The sequence below is a fragment of the Geospiza fortis genome, unplaced genomic scaffold (assembly GCF_000277835.1).
Source record: "Geospiza fortis unplaced genomic scaffold, GeoFor_1.0 scaffold23, whole genome shotgun sequence".
In the NCBI taxonomy this organism is placed as follows: Eukaryota; Metazoa; Chordata; class Aves; order Passeriformes; family Thraupidae; genus Geospiza; species Geospiza fortis.
Window position 1 is genome coordinate 10,898,421 of NW_005054303.1, and position 13,038 is coordinate 10,911,458.

Genomic DNA, 13,038 nt, shown 5'->3' on the forward strand with positions numbered 1-13,038 from the left:
ACATCATCTTCTTGGCAAAGCAGAGAAACAAAACCACCATCTCACCACATTTAAAACCACTGTCTTGTTACCTTTAAAGGAAAAGTCTTTACATGCTCCAAGAAATGCTGCCCAAATGGGTGTTAACACACACTTGCAGCTCCTGGTATAGGCCCTGGCATGCAGCTGTTCCTTCAGGTGCTAACTTCTTTTTTGTGATATCCAGTTCTTCACTTTGCTGTCAGCTTTCTTTTTCTTCTCTTTTCTCCCTGCTCTCTGTAACCAACTTTGTTGCACAAAGCAAGTACCACTTAGAACTTGCTCTGGAGTACCACTGGACAGCCTGTGTACCATGTTATGAAATCACTTCAGCTGCCTTGGGGCTTCTTAAATAAGGAATGTAGTTTCTCACAAAATAGCCAGGAATAACTCTCACCTTTCCAAAGCTCCCCTTTCCCAACACACGAAGGAAGGTTAAGTCTTTGATCCCGAGTTTACTTGCTGAGGTTTCAGTAATGGTGTTGCCATCCTTCAGGCTGCCTTTTCCCTGATGTTTCAATGTAGATCTGGAAACCAGTTTCTGTGGAAGAAAGCAAAGAAGTGTCAGCCTGCAGAGGAATTGTACTTCTGCTTCAGAAGTGCTCACAGGTAGGCAATCCACCAACCAGGGCATTTGGGGCCTTTCCAGGGGCACTTTATGGCTGCAGAGGCAGAAAGTTGTATTAGTAGAATCACACAGCTGCCACATGTGACCAGCCAAACTCAGCACTGCTCAGGGCTGTGCTGACATCTCAACACCAGCTCCTGACATGGGCATTTTGGGTTGTAAACCCACTGCCCAGCACAGCCCAGATAATCACAGAATATGCTGAGTTTGGAAGGGACCCACAAGGACCATTGTCGCAGACATCTTTTATGGAAAATCCTTTCTTTAGGATTTTCCCTCCTGAGAAGCTGAGAGGCCTCAGGAATAAAATGTAAACAATGGTTATCTGCTGCTGTGGAATGCAACTGGTGAATCTGTGATTGGTCTCATGTGGTTGTTTGGAATTAATGGCCAATCACAGTCAGCTGGCTCGGACACAGAGCCCAAGCCACAAACCTTTGTTATCATTCTCTGCTATTCTATTCTTAGCTAGCCTTCTGATGAAACCTTTTCTTCTATTCTTTTAGTATAGTTTTAATGTTATATATATCATAAAATAATAAATCAAGCTTTCTGAAACATAGAGCCAGATCTGTGTCTCTTCCCCAATCTGAAAACCCCTGTGAACACCATCACAGACCATCAAGCCCAGCTCCAGGCCCTGCACAGGACCATCCCCAAGAGTCAAGAGGCAAGGTTGACTCTCTCCATCCTTACTCCCCACAAAAAAATGAAAAGAATGAGTGGGGAAATCCAAATCTTCTATCTACCAGCAAAGTAAGGAGGACTGCATCATTTCTGCAATAGGCAAAAGGTTGGGGAGATTTAGAACCCTAGCAGATCTCATCTGAATTTCTTATGTTTCTACTTGATTTTAAGACTCTTACTCAAAGCCCAGCTCAGTGGGACCCCAACTTCAAAACACGTCTCTCTTCCATATTTGGGCCGCTGGCTTGCTCCACCACTCCAAATTTGATGGAAAGCTGTTCATTCCCATGCCAGCAGTGAGGTGCTGCATATTCAGGAGTTGTACCAGTATCAGCTCACATTTCTAGAGCTCTTAATTTTGGAGTACAGAAAGATCAAGCCAACCTCCAGTGCCCTCTGCTCACAGCTCTCCAGGCATGTGCACACAAACGAACACTTCTGTTCAGTTTATTGGTCTGAAGAATGTCACAGGGACTTCGTGAGCTCCATCTTGTGACTACTTTCGTGTATAGCAAAGTTCTTTCTGCACAGGAGACTCATCACCATGGGCAAAGAACCAAGAGCAGTCACGGAAACACAGAGAGGTTTGTGTTGGAAGGGACCTTCAAGATCATTTAGTTCCAAATCCCTGCCATGGGCAGGGACAATCTTCCACCAGACCAGGTTGCTCAAAACCCCATCCAACCCGATCTTGAACACTTTCAGGGATTGGGCAACCACAGCTTCTCTGGGCAACCAGTGGCAGGGCCTGACCAGGCTCACAGTAAAGAATTTCTTCCTAATGTATTATCTAAACCCACCGCCATTCAGCTTAAAGCCATTCAGGGCTGTCCTTACAGCACAGTCTGAGCATTTTCCTAGATCCTTTATGTGATGAATAACAAGAAGAGATCATTAAACACCAAGCACAGATTTTGTTGTTGTTGTTGTTTTCATCTCCTTTTGATGTGCAGATGATGCAAACAAGTGTTAATAAGAGCTGATTTTTGCAGAATGGAGAAGGGAGGATGGGATTTCCCTGTAACTCCCACGATAACTGTCCCCCAAACTGCTACAGGGGGAAGAGCAAAGATAAGAGTTTGCTACAACCCAACTGAAATCAAAAGGGGCAGCACAGCCTAATGAGTCTGCTAGGCTGATACAGCCTGATGTGGTTGATCAGCATAGCTGGCCAATTGTATCCAAAGATTTACCACATCTGGAAATTATGGTTTGGGTTTTAATTTTTTTGTTGTTGTTGTATTGACAGGCACCACAGATTTTTGGCCAGGGATGTAGTGAAGAGTGAAATGGTTTCCCCAAAATCACACAGAAGAAGTAACAAAGCTGGGAAGAGAACTAGGCTTCTTCTTGAGCTCTTTTGCTCTATCACAAGCCATGCATGTGGATAGCATTTGTACTTGCAGTAAAAAAAAAAATGCATGGCATGAATCATATTGATCACTAATTAGGGGGTCTAATTGTGCTCTCATTTGTGATAAGCAGATGAAGGAGTGTTGAGGAGTCACAGCACTGTGAAACATAAGCACATCGCAAAGCAACACCTAAAAATGAAAACCTGGATGTCAGACATCCATTTTCCAGGTAAGGCCTTTGCCACAAGCCACAGACCTGCTCCTGCAGTCCCCCACCAGGCATTACATGTCCTATGGGAAGCCTCTGCCCCCTCCTACACCCATAGAAACACTCCGTTGTAAATGCTCTTTATAAAGAAGGAAAAAAAGCAATACTCACAGAATTTGGGGAAATGCTTCCTGGCTGCAGACCCATGCAGGCCAAGGTTTTGGCAAGCTCTGCTGAGTTCACCCCACAGTTTGGAGCAACGTTTGCTTGGCATCGGATGTGGACGTTCATTTTACAGACTGACAGGGGCAATGGAAAGTAAAAGCAAAGGAACAATTAAAATAACTTGGAGGGGTTTACTGCTGAGAAACAATTTACTAATTCTGCTTCAGGAAATACACCCATCTGGGCCTACCCTGCATCTTTAAACTAGAGGGATTTTTGCCACTGATTTAAGTAGAAGCAAAATTAGGGTTCTTGTAAGAGAATAAACTCCTGAAAACCAGGAACTCTCCAAGCAGGATGCCATTATTGCCTAAAGCTTTTCATAAGCACATGTTTTTGAGGTGCATAACTACCATTGCAGCTATGTCCGTAAGTACAATTAATATTAGAAGGCCACAGAATTCACAACAAGCGTCCCCTGCATTTTCCTGTCTCTAATTTTAAAGACAGTGTTCAGTGGGAAACAAAAATCGTTCTAGCTCTAACTCATGGGCACACACACCCCCTCTTGTGGGAGATGAAGGCAAGGATTTTACAGTCTGGATCACTGAAACAAAAACTTAACACCAGAACATGCTTAGTCATCAATTAATAGGCAGGGTAGTCAGCCTAAAGCAATGACCTTTTTTTCCCCTCAGATGCCTTTTCACTGCCTTAACTCATTAACTGATGAAAAACCTTCAGGTAAAGGGAAAATACAAATGCAGGAAGCAGAATACTTTTAATAATGCAAATGAAACAAAGTGCAAAGGAGAGTCCTTCTGGCAGGAAGAGATGAAAAAGGAGATCAGCCTTTTTTCAAACTCTTACAAAGATAAATATTCATCACTCAGTTTTCTCCTGAAGGTTGCACAAATCAAGCCCACACAATGCATCAAGAGTCTAAAAATAAATGTATTTTGTGAAGAGGCAACATAGAGAAGCTGCTCACTTTTACACTGCAGACCCTGTCGCAGGATCCCCCAGAGCAAGGAGCCGCAGTGGTCACAGAACGTCGGGACTTTGTAGTTGTGGATGCCGAATTTATGAGGAATGTTGATCCCAAACCTCTGCTCAGTCACCTGAAGCACCAAAGGGAAGAACACGTTTAAAATTCAAACACATATTTATAAGCTGGTGTTCATTTGCATACAGGCATTTGAGTGCAAATCTAAGAAAATAATTTCAAGTCAGAAAAATGTCCCAATCCATCACCTCGCTGAGGTTTACAGCAAGTGAATACTGAATTAACAGCCTCATCTGCTGTGAGCCAGCCCTGCTTTCCTTGCCCACCAGGCCAGGCTACCTGGCAAAGCAGATTTTAAAAGAAGGGCTCTCTAGCCAATTTTGAATTCTTAAAGACAAGCTAGAATTGTAATACCTCAAAACAAACCAATCCCACTGCAGTGTGAGTTACAGCATTTTTTAATCACACAGTTTCAAAATTATTGACTGGCATACTACGTGCAAAAACATGTAACTTCAGGTCAAACTGTTGATTTTATTAATTTTAATACAGAACTGCTTTCACAGCTCCTCCTAAAATTCTCATTCCTCTTTTTGCCCTCCTTGTAACTAACAGCCTTTCAGGCACACATTTCAATTTATCATTTGCACTCAATCCCCTTTTTAACCCTGTTCTTTTCCAATTGTAAATCATTCAGATCTCAAGGGCACCTTTAAAAAATGTTTCAATGGCTGAAGAAAGGAGTCCCCATTTAGCATATTCATCACTTTTGACTTTGTTTCTCAACATGCAGATCCTGGAAAGCTGAGGCGGAACCCACAACTCTATTAAAGAAAAGTCAGGAGTGTGACTGGAACAAGAAGTTCAAGGTGAGTGGTGCCTCCTCACTTCTGGCTTCTTTTAAAGTAGTTTAAATGTGTCATAAAACCTTCATAATCCCAAGAGAGGGGTGAGGACATTCACTATTTAACTTGCATTCTACCCTTAGGCTTCTTAACTCATTTTCATCTGGCTTGTCAAGGGGTCATTTTAAGGAGTTCAGCTCAGCAGTTTAGAGGCAAGAAATAACAAAGGCAATTGCACGGCACAAAACACAGAGCTGCCTCATGAATAAACAGATTTGATTTGATTTTTCCTCAGTTATTGAACCATTTCCAGTTCCAGAAATGAGACACAAGATGGACAGGGCAGTGTTAGGTGGGGATGTTACTCCCATCCAACACAGCCAAAACCAGCAAGAAGGAAAACCTTCAGAAACACAAATTATGCAAGGGTTCTTTATTACAATGTATTTCACAGAGCAAAGGTGTGGAGCAACAACTAAATGAGCCCTTCGGGCAATCAGAAAAGAGAAAAGAGGCAAATCAGAAACCAGCGGTTGGCCAGAGAAATCCACATTAAGAACTGGACACCAGATTTTGATTGCACCACAGTTAATCATGCAAGAAAATTACCAAGGAAAACACTGGATTTGCTACTTATTGATGTATTCCAGTGAAGATATCCTGACTTCTTAAACCATGTGCTAGTCCAAACAGTTAACAGCATAGACAGAAGAACAGGATGACATTGCATGGCTTGAAAGCAGGTCCCCATCACTCTTTCTCACTTTTAAACCCATTAATAAAGATAACATGAAGTAAATTCTCTTATAGGACAGCCCCAGCAACCCAGACAAAGTCTGATGACCCAAAATAACCAACATGACTTTACCTTGAGATCGTTCTTGCTAGCATTGTTTTGGCACGTGCAAGCTGTGACAATGAGGTGATGGCAGCGCTTGTGTACAACACAGGTGCACACTGAAATAAAAGAGGCACACTGAAAAGAGCCCTTGGAAGACTCAGAACACATCAGTCCACCAGCTGGGTTCCTTAAGGCTCAGCTGCACCATCAGCACACAGTACAGATGTGAAAAATAACTGGTGGCTTGGAATTTACAACAGATCTGGAGATGAATCTTCAATCTACTGCAACAAAAATTCTGCACTGGACTATTGACACAGCCTAGAAAACAGTTGCCTATATCAAATAGGGGTGATGGACACAAAAACAACTATGTAGCTTCTAAAATACTCAAAAAATGCTGTTGAAATAATTATCCACTGAAGAGTGTTTCACACAGCAATATCCATTTTGTTTACATGCAGCTTCCTTTCACAGGACACCAGTGCCCGATTATATTGCCCAGGAACAGGCTGTGTTAGGCTATACTGAATGACCATGAAGCAGGCAGTTCTGGGAAAAAGGGAAAAGCAAAATAAAGGGAAAGGCAGAACAATAATTGAATGCAAACAAGCACCACATACATCTCCACACCCTGTCAACCAAACCATGCATTCAGGCAGAAGTGCTCTGCCAGCCCACAAAGTGCAAACTCCCAAATTTTACTTTGTTGAAGGGAGAGAAAGGGGGGTGGCCATTCCAGCAGGGTACTTTGTGTCCCAATACCAGCTGAGCACTGTCCTGAAGGGACCCTGGGTGCCTCAAGCCCAGCTGGGTGTTGCATGTAGCAACTGAGTGGACCTGCAAAGGGTGAAACAGCAACCAGACGTGCAGGTGTTTGCAGGAATGTCAGGGGCAAACCTGACAGGGGCTCAAAAGCACAGTCTAGTTGCCTGGGGAGGAAGAGGAGTGGGGACTCCAGAGCAGCTGACAGCTGCAGGATGCCCCAGCAGCATGGGAAAGCACTCCCAAAGCAGCACATCCCACACACACACACCACGCAGGAGCAGAGCACCTTACCTTGGCACTGGTATCCCTGCTTCCCAAACACGCCCCTGGCCAAGAGAAAACATGGACACAATTCAATGGCAGAAGAATGGTCATCTTGCAGATTGTTTACAGAGGGCAGAGCCAAAATGCAGGAGGATCCCAAATTATAAATCCCATGGCAGAGCTGCCCAGCAGTAGTGGTGCAATCCAGCACAGGGGTGTGAGAGCACAGGAAAGCACTGCACAGGCATGGCTCACAGGGTAGGCTGTCAACATGCCTGTATTCCCCATATTCCCCCTCACTCTCATTTCTCAGATACCTCACTTCATTACAACACACACCACACATATTACACTGATCCCAGCAGCCCACACCCTATTATTATTTCTCCCACTTCATGTTCTTTTGAAGCATATCTACGTTTTTCTCCTTAGTCTGCCTACTCCTCCACATGCATCACTTCACACCTCTCTGATGGCTTTTCTGTTCTCAGGAGTTTTCTCTCAACTTTCAAGCAACTGGTTTTTTCCTCAGTCTAATCTCAACGCTCCACTCCAGTGAGTTGGGTCTTCAGGTTGTTTCATACTTTTTTTCCCTTGAAATAAGGGGAATAATCTGTGGTTACAAGGGAGGGACACTGCCACATCCCTACATCAACCTAGTTTGCTTTCAGCATCCAAGATACACACACCTCTGGCCTCTCTGCAGCATAAATGTGCCCTCCCAAACCCGACAGCCAAAGGGCATCACATCAGAGGCCCTGGGTAAAGTCCTAAATGACATTCAGGACTGGGGATGCCTTGTCCCCAGAACAAAAAGGACTGAGGAGCCCTGTTCCAGGGTGTTTGGGCTGTTCTTACCAGATGAACTCCCTGCAGTGAGAGCAGTAGGTGGGCTGTCTCAGGAAGGTGGCCATGAACTTGTGCCCATTGACCTGGTGCACGCGCCTGCGCATCGCCCGCTGCCGCTTCCGAGTCAGGTTCTTGAAGATCCGGTCCCTCTGCAGGGTCCCTGTGCAGGGGGAGGAGGAGAAAAAAGGACAACAAAACATTAAGGTCATCACACACAGTTTTTGCTTCTGGTTTTGCTAGAGCATTCAGTTTGGGCCCCCAACCTAAGGAGGATGTGGACCCAGAGGTGGCCATGGAGATGATGGCAGGGCTGGAGCCCCTCTGCTGTGAAGACAGGCTGGAAGAGCTGGGACTGTTCAGTCTGGAGAAGAGATGGCTCTGGAGAGACCTTAGAGCTCCTTCCAGTGCCTGAAGGGGGCTACAAGACAGCTGGAGAGGGACTTTTGACAAGGCCATGGAGTGACAGGACAAGGGGAATGGCTTCACACTGAAATACATCAGGTTTAGCTTGGATGTTTTGAAGAAATGAATGAATGCAAGGGAGGTGAGGCCCTGACAGAGGTTGCCCACAGGAGCTGTGGCTGCCCCATCCCTGGAAATGTTCCAGGCTGGATGGATGGGGCTTGGAGAAACATGGTCTAGTGGAAGGTGGGGTGATGGCAGGGGTTTGGAATTAGATGATATTTAAGGTTCCTTCCAATACAAACCATTCTATGATTCTATGATAAAATGCTTTCAAAAGCCACAATTACATCCCTGGTTTAGAAGTCAAGGAACTGTGGTCTAGAACAAGGATGGCATCTGGAGCAGGTACAGAACTTAACTGCAATGTCCCCTTTAGCTCAAAATAGTATTTTTTTAATCTAGAAATATCTGCCTTTTCCAGTCATCCCCTCACTCCTCTCCCATGTTGAGACATGCCAGTAAGCTATTAATTCAAAAACCGTAAATAAACCAGAAGCTCAAGGCTAATGAGTTGTTATAACTCTCAGCTTTTTGGGCAATAACTCCTGAAAACAAGACTACACATAACCAACTGACCACCACCACACTTGCTGAGTGAACGTAGCGCCTTCCTTTGAGAACAGTGTTCATCAACCTTTGGTATTCTCATGCTACATTTCTTTATCACTATTTGCAGTATTTTTACATACTTCCAATACTTCCTGCATCAGTAAAAAAAAAACAGGCTACTTTCTCAATGATGGCTAGTTGTTTGATATGTGCCACACAGCTTCCTTTAAAAGGTTCATTTACCAAAGGTGAGGTAATATTTGATAGTTCTAGAAAGCAGGGATCTAGGAACTGCTGGCATTCAGATCTGAATTGTCCCAAAATGTAATTTAATTTTAGAACAGAGTATACTATTTCAGTTAAAAGGGATTTACAATAATCATCCAGTCCAACTGTCTGACAACATCAGAATGGACCAAAAGTTTATATATTTTAATAGCACTACTCAAACACTTCTTAAATATGACAGGCTGTGGGCACTCACCACCTGTCTATGAAGCCTTTTTCCATGTCTGAATCACCTCTCATTAAAAAAAATGTTTGCTCATGTCCAGTCCAAACTCCTCTGGCACAATTTAATATCACAATTTAATTATCTATCAATATAATCTAATCTTTTTACTGAGTTTAGTTCAGTCACATAACAATTTCCTAGCAAAGCTCATTTTACACAAAACAAGTGTCTCTCAAAGGGCATGAACTGAGCTCTAGATCAAGAGAGCCATTCCCATTTAGGCAGCAGCTGTCCAAACTGCATATCCCAGCCAGCTGGTCTCTGGGATCCTCACACAGACCTGGGCAGACTCAGCTCAGCTTCCCAGATCAAAGCCTCATCTGGGGCACACTTGCCTCAGCAGAAAGAAATTAAATTTGCAGTTTTCAAGTTAGTTAATTTGCAAAGTAAAGGCTCTGAAAACAAGTGCATTTTTTGGGGGAGGACAACACACCAGAGTCTGCCACAGATGACTGTGCAACAATGTTTTGTGTTCAGGACTCTTGTTTTGAGTGTGGACTGGATGCAAAACCAAAGCCAGCTCCTGCCAAACCCTCTGCATGGATATAATTCCACAGGAAGGGACAGGTCTGTGAACTCCCAGAGCAGTGGATTAGCAGCAGGACCCAAACACAGCTGTCACCCTCCCACTTATCTTGCCACAAGAAGGGGGCAGAGCAATTCCCTGCTTTCAACTGGCTTTGCTGATTAACCACTGGAGGGAGGGGGGTAGTGGAAATAGAGGAAAAGCTGTCGACCTGATCAAGGCCTGAAATGCAGGAATCCCACATCACAGGCATATTGCCTGGTCCTCTTTGTCGAGATAAGGGAAACCATCCTGTCAGTATTGAGCCCAGCCACTTCAAGGTACTGTGAGCCACAGGATGTATTCCTCTTGGTACTCCTGCTACAGGTTTAGAAGCAAAGCCAGCCATAAAGCCAAGGGTTTTCTGCTGAGTTCTCCCAGCCATTTGTGCACATGTCCCTTCCAGAGGCATTGATGGAAACCTCCTACCCAGTGGCATCACTGTGACCCAGAGCATGGTTTGACTTTAGGACAGCTTGCATTTATTTTTTAAATGGAAGTGCATGCTACAAATTAGGATTTCCCCATTTCAAAACACCAAGAAAAAGGATGTGGTAAGGTTGATCCAAGCATTTAACAGAAACTTGCTTTCTTCAGTGCAGAGCTCCAAGCAGCTGGGCACAGACTGGCTCAGAAGAGCCTGCCTTTGTAGGGAAGTGCTTAAACATGTGTTTAATCCCCTCTGAGGTCAACAGGACTCAGGGGACCACAGGAATTACCAGACTGAATCAGAACATTGGTCCATCTAGCTCAGCATCCTCTGTCAGTGGGCAACCAGAAACACATGACAGCAAGCTGGAGGAACTCTGCAGCTGGGAGATAATTTGCCTCTTTCCCACGCACAAGATGTCATTTTGATCTCCAGAAGTGAGATCTGATTTGTGGAGGTTTAATACTCGTTTCAAACGTTCAACCATCATTGCACAAGTTCAGCTGCCTTGTTATCTACCATAGGAAACAAGCCCAAGAAGAACCTCAAGAGGTCAACCAAAAGGTTCTCTAAAAGGAAGATGAAGACACAGTTGCTTTGCTGAGCCTGAGCCTCCTGCAACTTCATGTGAGAATAAAAAACCAAAAATCCTTATAGTATTACAGAATGTGCCCAACTTCAAATTGAAGAGATCATCACTTTGATCTAGGTTTAGGTAAACACATAAGTGTTTTTCCTGGATCAGGGTCAAACACCTCAACTGGCAAAGTGTCCTACATGGGTGTTCAGCATGCAGAGGAGAACTTCTGAGGCATGGAAAGGGAAGCACAGGGTTTGAGTGGGTGGTGAGCACCTGAGTAAATCACCTAAAGGCGCAATCCAGTTACCAGCCTGCTCCATGCCAGCTGCTCCATTAGGAGCCCAACAGCTAATGCCCTTTAAGCCCCCATTTAGCAGGGTTTAAAAGAATATGTTCCCAATTTAGCTCCTACAGCTTCTGGTTTTTTTATGGTTCCCATCAAGAAACAACATGGGGTAATCACCTCCCTGGAGCTCTCCCATGCAGTGCAGACCACAAATGGCAAGAGGAAACCAATCCTTGGCACCAGGAATAGGGGACAGTCGATGCCAGCCTGCAAAGCCACCCATGGGACACTGCTGTGCATCCCTGTGGTTTGCATCCCAGCTTCAGACAGACGGCAATTTTGAAACAGTTCACAATGCCCAAAAAACTACAGGCACTTGCTTTTTCCTGGGCTACAGAGGGAGTCTCCATGCTGCCTGCACTGGTGGATCATCAGGGCCAGCCTGAAGCCTCCTCCCTAGAGCTGTACTTGGCTTCCATCCCCCATTCTCCAGACACCCAAACCCCACAGCATAACAGTTCCACCTTGCAGACCTGCTTGCCATTAATGCACGTGCCACAAGTTGGGTTTTTTCTTTACTAAAAGCTAACTCATATTTAAAATGCTCCTCAAATTTCACACTTTCTCCCACTGCTTGGCTGTCAGACCCTGCTAGTGTTCTGCTGATACTGCACATCTTTCAGGTGATCCTCACACCCATGCTTATGTTCACCTCAATTTACAATATAACAAAGCTGAGTGTTACTAAGCAGGCTTCAGGAAGGCCTGGATTACTTTCTACATACCATCAACTCTTCTGGGCACTTTTCTTCCCATTTTCTGCTGCTGGCTCAAGTGAAAAGGAGAGGGAGAGCCCAGCACAACCTCAGCCATACCTTGAGCCCAGGTGTAGCTGCAGGAGACCATCCATCATATGATTCAGTGGATCTACATATACAACCACATCCCACAGAATAAATCCCTCTGTTCCAGGGCTTGGGTGCTCATGCATCCCACACACCACACCATGGAGCTGGCAAGTTCAGCCCTCCAACAAGCTGCAAGTGATTTTGAAATGGTGAAACATATGGCTACCAAAACCTCCTTCCTCCCAACCAGCAGGATGGCAGTTCCTCAGCTCACACCCAGCACATCTGTGCAGCAGGTCCCAGTGCCACTGGGTGAGAGGCTGTGGGCAGAAATCATCCACCAACACAGCACTGGAGCCTGCTAATGGAAAGGCTGAGAGAATTGGGATTGCTCAGCCTGGAGAAGAGGCAGCTCTGGGGTGACCTTAATGCAGCCTCTCAGTACCTGAAGGGAGCCCACCAGGAATCTGAACAGAGAATATTTGCCAGGATAGGTAGTGCTAGACAAGGGGAAACAGATCCAAACTGAAAGATAATAGATTTAGATGAGTTCTTGAGAAGAAATTCTTCCCTGTGAGGGCGGTGACGCCCTGGCACAGGGTGCCCAGAGAAGCTGTGGGTGCCCCATCCCTGGCAGTGCTCCAGGCCAGGCTGGATGGGGTTTGCAGCAGCCTGCCCTAGTGCAAAGTGTCCCTGCCCATAGAATGGGGCTGGAATGAGGTGATCTTTAAGGTCTCTTTCAATTCAAACCAGTTTGTGATTCTGTGACAGGATGGCCAATGCAGCAGCCCCTCATGCCTCCCCATCCTTGGTGTCAGAGGATATAAAGCCATCAGAGACATTATCCCAGCTCATGTTTTGCATTCTGGCCAGTTTCCTGTAGGATACAAATTTTCCTTCTGCACACAGAGAGTGTTTTACAAAACAAAGCCATTCTAGACAATTAAAGAAACCCAGACTTTTAAAAGCCTCTAACCTCTGCTAAAGCAACAACCACCATGAACAGTTCAAATGTCCAAATACTGCTATAAAAGCAGACAAGTAATTGCTCAGTGAAGGGAGTTTCCACATCCGTGGTTCAACTGGGACATCTGTAACTATGGGGTATCCACTGTGCCTGTCTATCTGCAAAGCTTAACTATAAAGTTCAACACTAAAAAGCCTCTT

At 44.9% G+C, this 13,038-nt stretch overlaps 1 protein-coding gene across 1 annotated transcript in view; it reads right to left on the bottom strand.

The window, feature by feature from the left end:
- PRKCH (protein kinase C eta) overlaps nt 1–13,038 on the bottom strand; it is a gene marked incomplete at its 5' end in the record, with an annotated part of 113,989 nt that overhangs the window by 60,069 nt on the left and 40,882 nt on the right. Inside the window, 6 exons of the mRNA XM_005417948.3 lie at nt 416–559; nt 3,068–3,195; nt 4,053–4,182; nt 5,781–5,869; nt 6,813–6,847; nt 7,644–7,794. Of these exons, the coding sequence (XP_005418005.2) occupies nt 416–559; nt 3,068–3,195; nt 4,053–4,182; nt 5,781–5,869; nt 6,813–6,847; nt 7,644–7,794 (677 nt within the window). The remainder of the gene's footprint in view (nt 1–415; nt 560–3,067; nt 3,196–4,052; nt 4,183–5,780; nt 5,870–6,812; nt 6,848–7,643; nt 7,795–13,038) is intronic.